This window comes from Lolium rigidum, chromosome 7, assembly GCF_022539505.1.
Source record: "Lolium rigidum isolate FL_2022 chromosome 7, APGP_CSIRO_Lrig_0.1, whole genome shotgun sequence".
NCBI classification, from domain to species: domain Eukaryota; kingdom Viridiplantae; phylum Streptophyta; class Magnoliopsida; order Poales; family Poaceae; genus Lolium; species Lolium rigidum.
The window spans coordinates 332,142,304-332,159,706 of NC_061514.1; the positions used below are offsets into that span (position 1 = coordinate 332,142,304).

General features: G+C 44.3%; 2 protein-coding genes and 1 long non-coding RNA gene across 7 annotated transcripts; all 3 read right to left on the minus strand.

Annotated features, from left to right (window-relative positions):
- Window positions 1–242: 242 nt before the first annotated feature.
- On the minus strand, window positions 243–3,267 carry LOC124674695 (F-box/FBD/LRR-repeat protein At3g26920-like). Of its 5 annotated transcripts, none has more exons than XM_047210742.1 (6): window positions 2,818–3,267; window positions 2,566–2,682; window positions 1,298–2,005; window positions 1,151–1,204; window positions 876–1,034; window positions 243–742 (listed from the first exon to the last, which is right to left on the minus strand). In XM_047210742.1, the coding sequence occupies exons 1-6, from the start codon at window positions 2,992–2,994 to the stop codon at window positions 338–340; spliced, it is 1,620 nt and encodes a 539-aa protein (XP_047066698.1). In that variant the 5' UTR covers window positions 2,995–3,267; the 3' UTR covers window positions 243–337. The 5 variants fall into 5 exon arrangements, with proteins under 5 accessions (XP_047066698.1, XP_047066699.1, XP_047066700.1 ...); XM_047210743.1 differs by having other exon boundaries at window positions 244–742; window positions 1,151–2,005; window positions 2,818–2,899; window positions 3,001–3,267; XM_047210744.1 differs by having other exon boundaries at window positions 244–742; window positions 1,151–2,005; window positions 2,818–2,899; window positions 2,997–3,267.
- A 410-nt stretch (window positions 3,268–3,677) lies between these two features.
- On the minus strand, window positions 3,678–10,872 carry LOC124679251. The gene is made up of 3 exons (XR_006994890.1): window positions 10,759–10,872; window positions 9,964–10,077; window positions 3,678–3,951 (listed from the first exon to the last, which is right to left on the minus strand). It is a non-coding gene; the product is annotated as an uncharacterized LOC124679251 (long non-coding RNA).
- A 3,516-nt stretch (window positions 10,873–14,388) lies between these two features.
- Window positions 14,389–15,422, minus strand: LOC124673444 (momilactone A synthase-like). The gene is made up of 2 exons (XM_047209523.1): window positions 15,394–15,422; window positions 14,389–15,313 (listed from the first exon to the last, which is right to left on the minus strand). The coding sequence occupies exons 1-2, from the start codon at window positions 15,420–15,422 to the stop codon at window positions 14,389–14,391; spliced, it is 954 nt and encodes a 317-aa protein (XP_047065479.1).
- Between the last annotated feature and the right edge of the window lie 1,981 nt (window positions 15,423–17,403).

The window sequence follows — 17,403 nt, forward strand, 5'->3', positions numbered from 1 at the left end:
ACTTCAATTATTTTAAAAAGAAGGAAGTACTCTTTTAGCATCGATATTTGATATATATGTAATATTGCAGGAAATAGCACATGTTGATGCTACACAATAAAATGGAAGTATACTTCAGTTTCAATTATCATACGCAGAAGATAAATTATGGCGTCAGTTTGCATTTGGCACATGTGCTCCAAATTCCTGGAGACTGTCTTGCTCACTTAGTTCCTGGTTGATCTAACTTTACTCGCTCAACTTAAAGACCCAAGTGGAGCTAGTAAATACTTGGGAGTAAATTTATATAATATTATGATATATTGTACATAACATTTATATAATACTTGGAGACCGGTTAGCATTTATGGCAATGAATACATGGCTTCAGGATCGTGTACTTAACAGCCGAGGGAACTCTCCCCGCGATGTATCTGCTAGCAGCCTCTGTAGCTCTCTGAGCCTTAGCGAGAGCTGTGGTACACATTGGATAGCATTTGTGAGTTCCTGAGGCGGCGTATTTTTCAGTCGCATGCCAGGTCTCGAAGCTCCTACGGCAGAAAATAGTTGTGTCCAGCGTAAGGCACTCCAGTGAAGAAGTGTGCTGGAGAATGTGCCTCGTAAATTCCACTAAGCTTTTGGTTGAGCAAAAGCCCGTGATCATCACCCGTTTGAGATGGTGATGCCTGTACTCTGGCTTCCACCTTAATTCGTCCTCTCCAACAGAAACAACAGAATCATCCCCTACGCCGTCCTGGTCTACCTGCGCATATGTATGTAGGATTGATGTCATTAGTCTATAACAAACCAGGTGTGTGCAATAAGTCCATTGCACAGGATACTCAATGGTTTAGCCTACACGGTATAGCTCTGATTCTTTGAGAATGATGACTTACGCGTAAGATGAAAGATTCCAAGTAAGGAGCCGCATCAAGATAAGGAATCAGCGAAAAGAAATCACAGCTGGGCCATAAGGCCGATACTGATCTAAAGAGGGTGATTTCCATCTTCTTGAGGTGAAGGAGCTTCACAGGCAGCACGGGCATGTTGAAATCCTGAAAAACACAAGTCCCAAGATCAATTATGCCTTTTCCAATACACAAGTGAAATAGCAGTGTTCACTAGTCCCCTATTATAATTAATCAGATTAAAATGTAAAACCAAGACATACCTCATTACGAGAACGCAGGGCAAGGCTCCTAACATTTGGCGCAATGGTTGTGAGCTTGGCATATGCAGAACAGAGAGTGCCAAATGGTTTGTTATGTAACAATTCTACATCCTTAAGTTGTGTGGAGTCTATGACATTGATCTCTACCTGGGTTCCCTCATACTGAAACGAGGAGAGCTTTGGAGCATTGATCTCTACCAACTGGATCATGTCGCAGCTCGCAACTCTAAGGAACTTGAGCTGCTGCAGCTTACAAGGCATCTTAAAGCAAGTTATCTCGTCGCAACAAACGATTTCCAACTGTTCCAGGGCGAGAGATTTAGAAAGCAGGTGCCCTAATCCCTCGTCATTAATTTTGAGAAAATGCAGTTGTAAAGTTCCCAATCTCCTGAACCAGCCAAGTGTTACTGTGGGATGAAAAGCGCAACCGTGGAGGTGAAGAGACTGAATTGATCTTGCAGCTATCGCATCGGACAAAATCGAACAGGGGAAGTTGTAGTCTTTCTCCATGAAAGTTGACACCACCAAGCTTACTTCCTCGATCCCAGGTTTAACAGATATTTGGAGCCACCAGTCCAAGTAGGAGGTGCTAATGTTGTCACAAATGAAAAGATCAAGTTTAAGAGTCTTGAGCACAGTGCCACGATGGTTATTAAGTATGCGGTCAACTTTGTCGATGAGATGGATTTCTATTTCCTTAAACCACCCCAATTTCTCGTGAGTCAACCCAAGTGTTTCTTTGCTGAGTGTGAGGGTGGAATAGCATCTCCAGGAATGCAAAAAAGCATGAGATACACAGGCGGCACGAGCAGCATCCTTCAGCGGCAGGAGGGAATGTATATGATGTAAGATGTCCTGCAGAAGCATCGTGGACAAGTTAGATTTTAGCTAGTAGTAATGCTGACTTCACTTGAAGTAAACATCAGAAGTAGGTGTCTTGTTAGGGGTAGTGCGTGTGTGTGTGTGTGTGTGTGTGTGTGTGTGTGTGTGTGTGTGTGTGTGTGTGTGTGTTTGCATGAAGATCCTTGGACTATGGATGAAAGGAGTGCATTGGGTAAAGTTTATGCAACTGTTGGTGTGCAGATTTACAATGCACATGTGTTTTTGGCAACAAACAGAAAGCTATCAAGTCCTCAATAATCCTACAGTTGGGAACAGATGTTATGGATTGATTTTACGGACTGATGTGGAGGTTGTTGGTTGGTTCTAATCTTTTCCCTTCCTTAAATTGTGGAGCATGTTCTCATCATTTTCTAACCTGAGAGGCGCCACGTTGCCTTTCCGTAAGATTTTTTTTGTAGAAATTTTCGGTAGATGTAGCATTACTCTCAAGTCCTAGCCAAAATGCGTTCAGTGCTAGCAGTTACTGACAGTACTTATAGCTAGAAGAATACTTGAGTGCCAGCGATGCATACCTGTGGAAGTTCAAGCACAAGGTCTTGTCTCATGTTTTGGGCACCCCGAGAGATAATATAAATCTGTTGGCAGGCTTGCAAGAATTGTTTCAGTTGCTGAAACCATTGATACACTATCTGCAACGAGGCAATTCCAATAAGTATGACTCAATACCGCTGTCGCGGTAAAAAAAAAATCTGCTATCTATTCGCTCGAACAGAGAAAATCTTAGTGCGTGCGTGACCGACCACAAAAATAAAGATCTGGCATACCTTGTCGATTAGTCCGACGGCGTTGTGCGCCCAATTTAACGCCGTGCTGGACATGGAGTAGAGGTATGGATTGCCACTACAGCTGCGGGTCGGGAACTCGGGATAAGGGACCTCAGGAGCTCCCAGATCGAGAATTTGAGCTGAAAACACAAGGGGCGAGAAGAAGCGGAGGCGCATACGTACTCGCGGTGGCAGGGAGCTCCGCCTGTAGTTTTGCCGACGACGATGGATTGAGTCAGAGTCGACCCCCTGTTTTTTTCCCCTTTTCAGAGCAAAAAGATCCGGAAGCAAACCGATGCGTTTGGGAATACGGAGACGGAGTCGCAGCCCTCTACATGTTAGAGGACTCAATGAACAAGGATTCCGGATACAATTCGATACAGAGGCGATGAGATCTCATGAACATGAACTGGGAAGCTGAGGGTGAGTCCGAAAAACAGAGGAACACGACGACAGAGGAGTATTTTTTTTTTTGTAGAGGAGCCGCAGTCCAAAACCAGTTCCAAATTCCCTGTACCACGTGGGCTGGGCCCATTCAGGCCTTGTTTGTTCGAGAGTATTAGTGGGGATTAGTGGGGATAATCCGCTAGAGTATTGGATGAAACCCCAGCCTTCACCCAATCCCCACTAAACCCCATCCCGTTCAATCCCTAATCCCCACTTCTATAAACTATCATTTGGTTGGCAGGGATTGGTGCACACAACGGAAATTGAAATCAACAAGACAAACCAACATATAGTAGCAGAGATTAAATTTTACGTCACTCGGCCACACTAAGACCGACCTTAAAATCTGAACTAAAGAACCTTTATGTCACTATGTCTATCCATGTGTATCAGGTCCAATACGACAGTGAGACTGAAAGTCCAAAATCCAGGATACAGTGAAAAGGAACTCATGTTGTCACAATTCTCATCACAGACAACATAACATGTGAACCTTGCAACTTCTGAGCAACCATGACACTACAAAATATCATAACAGGTTACACCAGTCAACAACAAACAGTCTTTTGACCAACATCAGACGCGAGCACACATCACAGGTGCCATCACTGGTAGAAATTGCAGCGACATGTGTGACAGTAGACGTAGACGGGAGCAGTGGCTACGAAGGCTTTTGGAAACTGAAACCTGAACAAAACATGGAGGCATTGGAATATGTAACATCCCAAGAATTTCAAAATAAAACAAATGAATTTCACTAGTTCCAAATTTTGGAACCAACAAAAACTTTTATTAATTAAGTAGGATAGATAGTGATCTTGCTTAATTCTTGTGCTATTGCTATGATTGCTTGTTATAGTAGTTTGAAATAATCTTAAACCCTAAATCTCACCCCTCTTTTCACCATCTTAGTTAAAATAAAATAAAAGGAAATTAAATAAGAAAAAGGCATATGTGCCTATGGCTATAATTATAAATCTTTACCCTAGACCTTTCCACTTGTTTAAAGGTTTGGAAAACCTTCACACACCTTAACTAAGGCTTATCAAACCAAATCCAAGTGGTTTCCAAAGAAATTAAAAAGAAACTAAAAATGCCATAGAGGCATATGAGAGTAAAATAGCAAATTAGTGAATTTGAGAAGATTGACCCTAGGACTTGTTGTGAATGGTTGGATCACTTCTATATACCTTTTCAACACTCAACAACCCCATTTGGTTCAAGCCAAGTCATTTTTTTTAAAAAAACCCAAATGCAACATATGCATAGAGGCATATGTGACACATAGCCCTTTTCACCAAATTTTGCCCTATGACTTCAACCCTTGACCAAATGAAGGGAAACCATCTCTCAACTTAATATAACCCTAAATTTACCCTAACCAATGTCCAAGTAAAGCAAGGTGAACAATTTACAAAAATAATAAAATTTAACACATCACCTCTTATGTATTAAGGCCAAAATTATAAATCTTTGAACAAGACTATTTGAAATGGTTTCAATGGTCTTAAAATGTTTCTAAACTAATAAGAATCACATTAGAGTCAAGAAATATCCAATCCTTTGGAGAGAAATCAATTGATGAGAAAATTCCATTTTTCACTTACATACACAATATGCAAAATTGCAAATCCTCAACCAAGGCCAAAATTGCTTGCTCCCTTGCTTCTAAAATATTTCAATATGATAAATTAACACAATTGCATCATTGGATCAAGAATCAAATACAAGGAAATCAAAAATCTTACATACATATGATAATGGTCACTTCTCCCCAAAATATTTTCTTCACCTCTTTACCCCTCTGGTTTTCTCATTTCTTGAACTAAACTTGGTCAACCATTGCTATGTCATCCAAGACCAAGTGATGGTGAACAACTTTCATGTTGACCATGAGTACTGATGTTGACCAGGTTGACCTGTGGAGAGGTGACAAGTGAAGACTTTGAAACTATGTGAAGCTGACCCATTTTTTGAATTGTTGCAAAACTTCACCAAAATGAACACCAACACCACCTTTCCATCACCTTAAATATAAGAATGAGATTCACCAAAAAGATTCCCAAAATTCCACAAAAAAGTTCATGCGGCCATTGTGTCGAGCACCTTGTGTGCACAATCTGGATTTTGTGTTACATACTTATATCCACTCGGATTTTTGCCTCAATCACTTTAACTTGGTGATCATCACACCCCGGTACCTTCCCCGCATCGAACCAAACCCTTTTGCTCTGGTTAAGGTGAAGCAATGATCAAGTTGTCCTCCATGCCAAGCACTCATGCCGGCCACCATGCCACCCTACCTCAATCCCTCTCTCTGATCCCTCAAACCTTGTCAGCTAGACTCACTAGGAAGTACTGGACACGCTAGACACGATGCCCTTCCAAAACATGCACGACAACGCCCGGGATGCGCCGTGATCACCGCGCCAGTACACGCCCAGGCGTGCACCAGCACCACCCTGGACGCGCTGCAGCACCCCGTCGCCCGGACTCGCTCGACCTCCTCTCCCTCTCTCCCTTTACCCGCATGATCACCACCCCTACATCTACCCCCTAGACATGCTCGAATGCCTGCGCCTGCACCCTAGCCGTCGCCATGATCACCGACCTGCCGCGCCCGTACCGCGAGCACTCGAACGACGCCAGCCTGCCATCGTCCTCCCCTTGCTGCGCCATAACGCGCGGTAGCCTCTCCTAGCCGTCGCCTACCTCGCGCACCCCCTAGCTTGCCCCTTCACCCCTCCAAACGCCGGCGCCATGGACGACCTCCACGGCACCCTCGCAGCACCCGTGCCCCTATAAATAGAGACCTCCTCGCCCTTCCTTCCTCACACCATTTCTGCTCCCCTCTTTCTCCTCGACCTCCTCAAAACCTTCTCCACCTCGATTAAGCCTCACAGCGCTCCAATTTGAAGCCGACGGCCGCCGGAGCCCGCAGATCAGCGCCGCCGATTGACGCCTCCCCACGCCTCGCCGACGGTACCAGGAGCTTCCTCGTCCTCGACAACGACGCCCAGCACCCAGCAGAGCCCCGCGGGAACCTCCGTCGCGCCGCCGACCCCCTACCGCCGCCGCTCCAGCACTCCCCTCTCGACGACGGTGACGACGACCCTCGGCCGTCGATCCACGATCTAATCTAACGGACGACATTGCCGTGTACCGTTTCGGTGAGTTAAAGTCACCGACGTGTAGGCCCCACCCCGACAGCCCACCAAGCACCGAACCGTTACTCGGGCCTGTTCCCTCTTTTCAAACCAAATCGGCCCAGCTACTTTCCCGCCTAGCCCACTTAGCCATTTTCAAATTAGTTCTTTTCGTTGAATTTCAATTCTGGCCTGTGTTATAAATTGAATAGTTTAAAATCTACTGAACCAAATTTAGCAAATTTTATATATTCGGAAAGCTCATGAAATTATCTAGACAATGCCACTGACCTCAGGTCCAAATTCGTAGTTGAATTTAAATGATAAAAATAACAAGGCAGGGCCTTTTCTAACTTCAAATAAATACTATAAATTATCTATAAATGATTTTGAGTTGATTCCAACTCTAATAATTCACATTTGACATAATCTAATTGTTTATGCAAAAATATAGCATAGTTGTTTTGCATGATCATGGACTAGATCCAAATAATGGCTATGGAGCCATTTCTAGTCCATTTAACACATACACACAAACTTAATTAAATAGTATGGGAGCTTCTCTCTCATTTAAATTGTGATCCTAAGTAATTAAAATAGAGGTACTGACCTTGGTCCAATAAACCTCATGCTTGGTTACCTAGAGATTTTAAATCATTTAGAGGTTAGTTTTAAATTATATGAGGTGTAGCACCTCATTTAAATTATTACTCCCTCATAATAGATATGAAAGGTTGACCTGGGTCAACTTATATTTCATACCTTATTATTATTTGTGGAGATTAAATCTTGATAGGATTCAATGAGAGGAATTTATTTTCTCCAAAGACTTAAATAGCAAATCAAATAAATGCCCCTAATGAAAGGAAATTATTATTTTCTTAAATAAGAATAAACCAAGTAACTCACCATACCATGCTAGAAGTGAGGTTAGAATAAGTTGTGTGAACCCTTTTGTGTGTCTTAGTCTAGCATGTAAGTATTGTTTGGTGATTGTGTACCTCGTATCCATTTATAGACGCTAGTACCGGAGACTATCAAGAGGAAGAGGTATTCTACCAGGAGGAAGAGCCAGAAAACATTGATCACATCACCAATCAAGGCAAGCTAGACTAATGCAAGTTATAATGTTGCAAGCTAATATTCTTGCAAGATACCCTCAGGCAAAGCTCTACAAGAGCAAGGCTTCATCCCCCTTTTCTTTATGCTTAATGCTCCTATCCCAAGTTTTTACTTTACAAGCTTTTCTAAATTTTATTTATCAAAGTTTACTTTTGATTCATGATTCACTTGGTTTAGATATAGAGTAGAACAAGAGCATCAAAGTTAGCCTAGAGCAAGACAAGCTAGTTAGCACCCCTCATGACTAGTTGCTAGTGCTAAACAAATAAAATTGACTACTCTAGATGGGATCATGTGAAATGAAATGACTTTGAAAACCTTGGAATGATGTTTCATTCTATTGAAAGATTTTGAAGGTGAATATGACTCGGTGAATGACTTGGTGAATTTTACAAAAAACTCGATGGTTGGGTTCGGATGCGATACCATTCCAATTTGAAAGTACCCCCACAATACCCAATATGGGTAAGGGCTTAACTAGAAATTTATGTGCTTTAGTATGGGTTCCCTCTAAACAAGCGTCATCGGGGTTAGGCCGAAAAGCTGCCTCTACAACAAACAAAACGATGCGATATGACGTGGAATGAGGTGAATGTCCGGCCCAAGCCCTGTGCGCTTCCCGGTTGACCGCGGTTTTCACCGGGAGGCCAAGCTCATGGGGAGAGGTGCCTATACTAGAGTATGTAAGTGAAAGGTTATGGTTGGTAGTCCGCATACGGAGTATGATAAATCAGTGGCCAGCTTAACCCCGACGGATTATTGCAAATATTGTGGCACAAGTGTACGACCTCTGCAGAGTGTAGAACTATTCGAATAGTCGTGTCCACGGTTATGGACGGTTGGAAAGGCCATACTGTTCCGTCATCAGATCATTTTCAAAAATGCGACATATGACTTGTGACTTGAATTTGAAAGGTGAATGGTGACTTTGAATGGAATCACAACAGAGTTGTGGGAATGACACTAATGTTCCCACTTGGGTTAGTTTAGCAAATGAAGAGTCTTTTCTAAATGTTTATGAAATAAACTTGGCTTTATGCAAATAAACCTAGAGCTTAGTATCCCCTTACTAAAAACTGATAGTGCTTACCCTCGTATTAGTTTGCGAGTACTTTAAAAGTACTCATGGCTTTGTCCCTGGCTATTCAAATGGCCAGACTATGAAGGTGAACAGCAGTACGAGGAAGATGGACAGCAGGACGTCTACGACAACTAGGACTGCTCCTGACGTCAAGCGTTGGTCTGTGGATTAGATAGACACTACTACTTCGCTTCCGCTATTTGTGATGTTCGTTGATCGATAGATCAACTACTATTGTAACAGTGGATCGTGTGATCTACCTTTGTAAGACGATTATGTGTTGTAATAAATGATGACTCTATGATATTCAACTATTATGTCTCGCAACAACAATATTCCTGGGATTGCGATGTATGGCATAATAGGCATCTGGACTTAAAAATCCGGGTGTTGACAGAATAAGTGTTGTTCCAACATCCGAAATGCTCAAAAAGATATATTTTGCAAAGCAACTTCCATAATTACTAGAAGAAGGGATAGCAAGTACACGTATGAGCCATGAAAAAGTACTAGAGAGTCTAGGTCTACAAAGGCTAGAAAAAAATACAGTTTCATGCTAAAGCAAGCCTCATATTTAAACAGATCATCTGAATTAAAAACAACAGCAGTGTTATCTTCAGTGTAACACTTGCAGAACAGCCAGTCTAAGCATACTCCAGGAAAGGGAGCTACATACTCCAGGAATAAAAGGACCATGTATTGTGATTAAAATGACCATGTACTGTGACTTCCCATCATTCTAAGCATCCAGTATGGTTATAGTACAACAACAAAGCATGCATTTTTCTGGTACCGTGAAGTAGCAATGTTAGTTGTTGACTAGCAGGAGAAACTAAAAACAACATACTAGGGCGACATATATATGTAAAGCAAAATAGACATTGCATTAGCTACCATGCTACCTTAACTTTGTGGTGCTAATAATGATAATATAAAAATACTAATAATTACGACATAGACGAATATAGTTAGTAAGAGGAAAGGGATGACAGCAAGTGTGTTCTTATGGTTTCGCACTAGCACTTGGAATAATTCTAGAAAAGTCAAATGCATAAATAATTGATCACTTGGAATACATATATATGCATTGCTTAGCTAAGGTTTCAAGGGCATCTGCAATCAATTAACTGATACAGACTTAAATGATAAGAATATGCCTACATGGTACTGCCAGAAGCCCAGGACCTTACTTGACAGCAAACATGACAACATAAATCAGGAATATTGTCTTAAGCTTATAGTAACTGGACTAATGGTACTACTAGCAAATGATAATCATAATGGAAGGTTGTAACTTGTACTGGAACGTATATTTAATGGTCTAGTACTAGGGAAGTAAAAGGCTCTTACGATTTGATGCCCGTCGAAGTACTGATGACAGGTTCAACTTCGAGGCCTGTCTAACGATGGAAAATGTTGCATCTTCTAGGTTACCAACCAAAGCTTCCAACTGTAGAGTAGCTTCTGGAATGTCAGCATAGCAAAGTTATAGAGAGCACTATAGATTCCTACACATAATGGGAGGACATAAAGGAGATACAATAATACAAACAGGAATTATGTACCGCAGCAAACAGACTATCTTTTTTGCAACAAAGAAGGATAAATCACCTATGTCCATGCACATTGCAGGAAGGTAAATGATCACACACAATTTTAGACATTTTAAAAACTGGTAAAAACTTTACTGGTATATCCAGTTAAATGATCTGTGAAACAATGGTGATGCGTTTATTTGGCGCAGATATTCTCAACTGAACAAAAGTGTTTCATGACTTGTCCCCTCGGTTCACATGGTCAGTCCTACAGTACACCATTTGTGCGAATGTGATCATTTGCTACCCAATCTAGCAGCACCTGCTGCCAACATGGCTGACAAGCATAGAAGGGTTCAACCATAGGGGTAGCTCATGCCCGAGATGCCCTTAAACTGAAGCTATATATTGCATACAACCTATGACAGTGGCCCAACGGTATAGTATGATGAAGATTACCATCCAAACTGACTCTCAAACGCTGGTTCAGGCTAGATGCGGAGCATCTTGGGCAGCTTCACCACAGACGCGGTGGCACACAGGGTAAACCTATACAGGCGCTCAGATCGAGAGCCATGGAAGGGAAAGGGCGAGAGAAAAGGGAGGTTACCGGAGATCAGAACGGAAGTAGTTGGCGGCGCCGGTCAGTCTGCAAGAACGTCGGCGATCTGATGTGGGAGCAGCTAGGCGGGATCCATCTCCTCCCGCCGGTAAGATGCTCTGCCTCTCCCACCCCTCCCGCCGGTAAGATTCTCCGCCCCTACCGCCGGTAAGATGCTCCGCTCCTCCTGCCCCTCCCGCAGCAGCTCCGCTCGCCTCCGGTCGGTCGCCGCCGGTCGCTCGCTCGGTAGGGTTCGAAAAAGGACGAGGATGGAGACGAGACTGGGAGTCGGGGACGGGGATAATACGCGAGGTCCACGTCCGGGATTCAGTCCAAGCCAAAAAATGGGCCGGGGACGGGGTTAAGCGGGGATGGGCGGGGATCTTTTGGCCCAAAACTCCAGCACCAAATGGGCTCCTGGGGATTGACGGGGATTCGGGGATGGGCCGGGATAATACTCGCCCATCCCCGCGAATACCCTTGTACCAAACAAGGCCTCAGGAGGGAAGGACTATTTCAAGCTGTTTATTTTCTTTCTGTTTATTTCACGTGACTTTTTGTCTGTTCAGTTCTTTTTTATTTTTTATTTTTGCTTTTGTAGCTTGGATTTATTTCTCTTCGTTTTTTCTGCTCCTTTCATGTGGCTTTCTGATATATTATGATTTTCCGGTTTTCTTTAGTTTCTTTGTTTTTTCCGTTTTCTTGATGTTTCTCTTTGTTTGTTTTTTGCACAATTTTGTTCACTATTTTCCTTTTCGCTTCTTTTCTTTTCATTTTTCATTTTTCTTTCATTGCCACACTTCTACATGTTAGTCGACTTTGAATGAAACAAAAATTTAAATAGTTAGAACAAAAACTAACAACTTTCAAGTGAACAAAAAGAACTACTCCATCCGATTTATATTACTTAATACAAATATAGATGTAACTAGACATATTTTAGTTATAAATACATATATTTTAGCATCAATTAATATAGATCGGAGGAAGTAAATAATTTGTTCATTTGTGGTGAACGGTTTTCAAGTGACTTTAGCCACCGCTCCGAGCATGAGCTTTGGAGGCGCAATGTACCCTGTTGTTGGTGCTTCTGGATCGACACCATCTCTGGTTTAATTTGGTCCCGCCGACCAGGGATGGTGGTGCGTTGATCGGTGCTGATCCGGAGTCTCGAAATTTCCTACATCCGTCGTGACGAGGTTTGGGAGCATGGTGTGTTATCTCCTTGCCTTTCTTGGCCGGTGATGGTGCCTACGCAAATCTTGGTTCTATGGTTTTTGTGGGTTGCATTGTAAGACGTGTGATTTTACGTTTGTATCGTCGCGTTGTGCCGGCTGTCTTCTAACAAATGTGATACACCTCTCATGGTGTATTCTTGAAAAATATTTGTTTAATTTTAATGTTTTTTGTGAGGTCCGTTTCCTGGTAACTCGACAAGGCTCTTGGAATGGCTTCGATCCACGGGTCTCGGTTGCGCTCGGCGCAGGCGCCCTAGCTAGTCTTTGTCTGCCTAGTTCTCGTCGAGCTATTAGGACATCTCTAACGGGGCGGACATCTCTAACGGGGCGACGTATTTGGGATGTCTCGCGCGTGTCCGTTTGCGTCGTCTTGCAGACGTGAAAATGGTCATGCATATGTTTGTGTTGGGGGTGTCCCCAACGGCTTGACGCATTTTGGCCGGGGGACATTTTTCTAAAATATATGAAAACAGCAGAAACAAACAAATTGCATGAACATACGGCTATCATATTGACTCAAATTGAGGTCTCAAATAAGTCCATCACATTGTGCACATGGTACGTCACAAAATGTAGTCCAAAAGAGGCATAAACATGACCAGAACAACAAATATAGTCCAAAAAGAAGCCATGGTGCTTGACAATGGCGCCGCATATCAGGCCATGGTACCTGAAATTGCTCAAATTTATGTTCATGGTTTGATAAGCCGAAGACCCGGAGGCGAACCGCGATGCCACGTGAACCTGCGAGGATGCAGGCGTTCCAGAACGCAGCTAGGAACTTATTGAGCTCACCGACGAGGCCGGGGAGCGCCGCCCACGATGCTCTCTTACTTGACGAAGAGCATGGCCTCCGCTAGGCTCGGATGGAGGCCAGGATGGAGGCCTACGTTGGCATCGGCTTTCACCTTCATCTGCCACGCCATTTGGGTAGCGGCCTGCGCCTGCTAGGTAGCCGCCACCGCTATATTCCTCTCATTCAGATTCTTGTGCCGAGTGTCCGTCGAATCTTTGCGGACGCTGCACGGTAGATCCTACGTGATACAAACTCGATACATACTTGGACCGCATTTGATGTGTCGGGCCACTGGATCTAGATCTGGTAACTGACACATTTTCAGCCGCACGACCGTAAACGGTCTCTTAGTTGGAGATGGCCTTAGAGCAATGGCGTGTGATGAACTGATGTCACCCCCGTTGGAGATGGCCTTAGAGCAATGGCGTGTAGTTTGGAAGTGGTTTCTCTTGTACTAATGCTTGACTGTTTCCTCGTAACTCGAGTTTTTTTTCCTCGGTAACCCTACACCTACGGGAGAATTCTCGAAAATGCAATGGTGCTTATGAAATGGGGCGCGGTTGATATCACAGCCGTTCACATGCATAGGGATGCTTATTTGTGGGGTCCGCTAGCTCACCCACTCATTGCAAAAGATTCTCTTCTTGAAATACACTACTAATTCTAAAATGGGTATAACTTTCGCATAATAAATGTAAATGAGATTTTGTTTGCATATTTGATTTCCTCCCGACGAACTCTTCAAAATGAGTCTAAAATTTAATTTTTTAAAATGGATTTCGTGAACTATATCTATAGAGTTCTCTATTGTTTGCGCATGTAGTCCGTATGCCATGTTCATGTGGTCCTGCAAAAAGTACTGCTGGATTTATGAAGTCTTTGTTAATTTTTTCATATGGTACATGCAGTAATGTCAAAAGTACTGTTATTTTTACACACATGACAGCTGTAGATTCATTTTTTATGTGGGATCATGTTGGACTGGATTTCGTGAACTATATCTATAGAGTTCTCTATTGTTTGCGCATGTAGTCCGTATGCCATGTTCATGTGGTCCTGCAAAAAGTACTGCTGGATTTATGAAGTCTTTGTTAATTTTTTCATATGGTACATGCAGTAATGTCAAAAGTACTGTTATTTTTACACACATGACAGCTGTAGATTCATTTTTTATGTGGGATCATGTTGGACTGGATTTCGTGAACTATATCTATAGAGTTCTCTATTGTTTGCGCATGTAGTCCGTATGCCATGTTCATGTGGTCCCGCAAAAAGTACTGCTGGATTTATGAAGTCTTTGTTAATTTTTTCATATGGTACATGCAGTAATGTCAAAAGTACTGTTATTTTTACACACATGACAGCTGTAGATTCATTTTTTATGTGGGATCATGTTGGACTGAATCTCGAGGAACACAACTATAAACAACGGCTGTGATATCAACGCGCCCCATTTTATAAGCACAATCTGCGGGTCGAAGAATTCTTACGTGCTTTTGCTTACGGGCTGACGTGTTGGCATGGTGGGTGGTTCACGATCCTACAAACAAGGGAAGAGAAAAATCGTTAATTATACGTCTTGTCAAATCGTTGAGCGTTTAGAATTCACTGTCGTCTCACTACTGATCGATCCACAGCCTCCAGGGTCGGCATGCTGACGCCCTTGTGCGCGGTGAACCCGCCGTCGAGGAGCAGGTTGTGCCCGGTCACGTACCTGGCCTCGTCGGACGCCAGGTACAGCGCCGCCCTGGCCACGTCCTCCACCGCCAGCACGGTGCCGTCCAGCTCGCTCCAGTCCCTCTCCACCACCCGCACCAGCGCGTCCTCACCCGCGTCAGGGAACATCTCCGCCATGGACCGCACCGTCAGCGGCGTCGCGATGGCGTGCGGCGAGATGGCGTTCACCCGCACCCGGTCGCGCGCCAGCGGTCCCGCGGCCGCTCGCACCGCGGCGACGACGGTGGCCTTGGAGATCGCGTACGCGAGGATCGGGGAGCCGTAGCTGAGCACGCCGATGACGCTGGCCGTGCAGAGGATGCTGCCGCCGCGGCGCCCCGGCGCCATGACGCGCGCGCCGTGCTTGATGCACGCGACCGCCGACCGCGCGTTGACCGCCATCACGCGGTCGAAGTCGTCGAGGTCCAGCGCGCCCACGGAAGCCTGCAACGGGGATCCGGAGATGCCCGCGTTGCTGTAGAGGATGTCGAGGTGGCCGTGCCGCTCCACGGCGAGGTCGACGGCTGCGGCGATCTGCGCCTCGTCGGAGACGTCGCAACGGGTGTAGGCGGCGTCCGGCCCGAGCTCCACGGCCACAGAGCGGCCCAGGTCGTCCTGCACATCGGCTATGATGACCTTGGCACCGTTACGGATGAACTCCGCGGCCGTCGCCTTGCCGATGCCACTCGCGGCGCCCGTGATGACCGCTACTTTACCAGCGAGCCTCTGACCCTGAGTGTTCGCAGCCGTGGAGAAGCCATGGACGCGACCTGACGAGATCGCCACATGAGCTACACTGCCATAGTACTTCTCCCTGCGACACACAATCACGGGCACAGTATCTGAACATCCTGAACTTCAAACATTACAAGACCAAATTATCATGATATATACCTGATAACTAGCTGCACGGCTCTGAACATCACGCTCGTCTAGATCTTCAGTAGCTTCGAATGATTCAGAGATGGTGCTTCCTTTCGATCGTGTTTTCCTGTCGACGAGGTGCTAGGTAGCACCGTGAGCTCGGTTGAGAAGAAGACTTGTCTAAGCCTGCAAATCTTCACCTAATGCTTCGGACAAATAGAAGTCAACTCCACGGTTTTTGGCACGACGTGGTTGTGAATCATGATACCATGGCGTGTGAGCATCTAAATTCGTAGAGCATATTATATCATAAAACAAAAGAAAAACCATGCCCCATAAAGAATCGAAAACATATATGTCTCTGTTTTGATGAATAAAACTAATGTTTTCAAAATAAGTCAAGCTAAGTGAAGTTTGACGAGGGAGGCCACACAGCTCGCACCGCCATGGAAGGACAAGGATGGAACTTGAATCAAGGCTTCTTCAATGTGCTGGGCCCAGGGGAGGGTGGATCGAGGAAACGGGCCACCTGGATTGTCAAAGATGGCACCATCGAGGCTCCATCGAGATGTGGGGAGATGGGAACTTTGAAATATAGGTAAATGATTTTTGTGATTTTTGATGTTGCAAACTCATTTGCATTTTGTTGCAGCCACACGAGCAAGATGTTGCAATGATTCTGAGCGTCTGCAGCAATTGTTGTTCCATTGATACCAATGTGTTTGTGTGGTACTGCAAACGTGGGTCTCCCATGATGCGCACATTTTCTCGGGGGTGTCAAATGGTCTTTAATTTGTCGGCCAAAGGAACTAGGGGGACTAGATGTCCACGATCTGCCAAAATTTGGTTGCGCCTTGAGATTTCGCCGGCTTTGGCGAGCATGGAAATCACACACGAGTCCTTAGGTTGGTTCTACATTGCCATGCAAGGACACTGATAGGGCGACGTTTGCCGTGGCCACGGAAATCACAATTGGGGACAGGTCCATTGCAAAATTTTGGCATGCTCATTAGCTAGGGATGCCCACTCACCTTTTGTCGTTGCATCACCCAAAAAAGATTTGTGAAGGCAATGTTGCACGAAAATGTTGAGGACGCCATTCAATCGAGGCTCGAGACCTGAGGTGAATACTCGGCTTGGTCGACTTATCTCATTCAATTTGCATGTGACATCTCCTCAGACTTTTGCTCCTCGATTTGGAAGTGTTGGAAACTGGGAAACCACAAGTTCTTTATGTGGACGGCTGCTCTTGATTCGCAATCTAGATACGTACACCCGAGCACCTCTTCACTGAATGCCCATGGTTGAGGAAGGTATGATCAGCTTTGGCAACTTGGTTGGGATTGTACTCTTTGCAGCCTTCGACATGGACAAACAACTCAACGATTGCGGAGTGGCTGCAACTTTATCAGCTAAACTCACCAACCGACAAATTGAAAGGAACTCAAACCCGCCCGCTCCTTACTGTATGGGTAATATGGCGTGAGCAAAACAGGCGAATATTCCAAAAAATAGAAACTTTTTCAGTTGAAGGCCTAGTCCCGCTTATACGAGATGAATTGGTGCTATGGAACATGGCCCGAGTGAAGATTCCTTTTGTCCTGGGTTGAAATCCTTGTTGTATCTTTTAGTTTTGTTTTGGGTGACTTGGGCCTTGCTTTTGTTTTTCCACCCTTTTATCTTTGTAATAAAACCTTCTACATAGTCAATGAATTCAGCAGCTCTCTTACTAACATTCGAGAAAAAAAATCTCGGGGGTTTACTATGACACATGGGTTTTTTTTTGTTTACTCATACTTCATTTGTTGCATTGATGTTTTTTAAAATGTTTCGATGTTTTCACATGGTTTTTAACACATCAATGGTAGAAATGTTGCGATCGTGTGAATGAAACAAATTTCATGGGTGGCTTTAATAGATGGCACGTAATACCGTGAAGAAGAAATTAAAAAAATTAATAGCCCAAGACTAACACTGCACAACTAGACCTTCGATAGGTTTTTTTTAGATAAAAGGCACTGAAGTGCCCGACTTTGAATT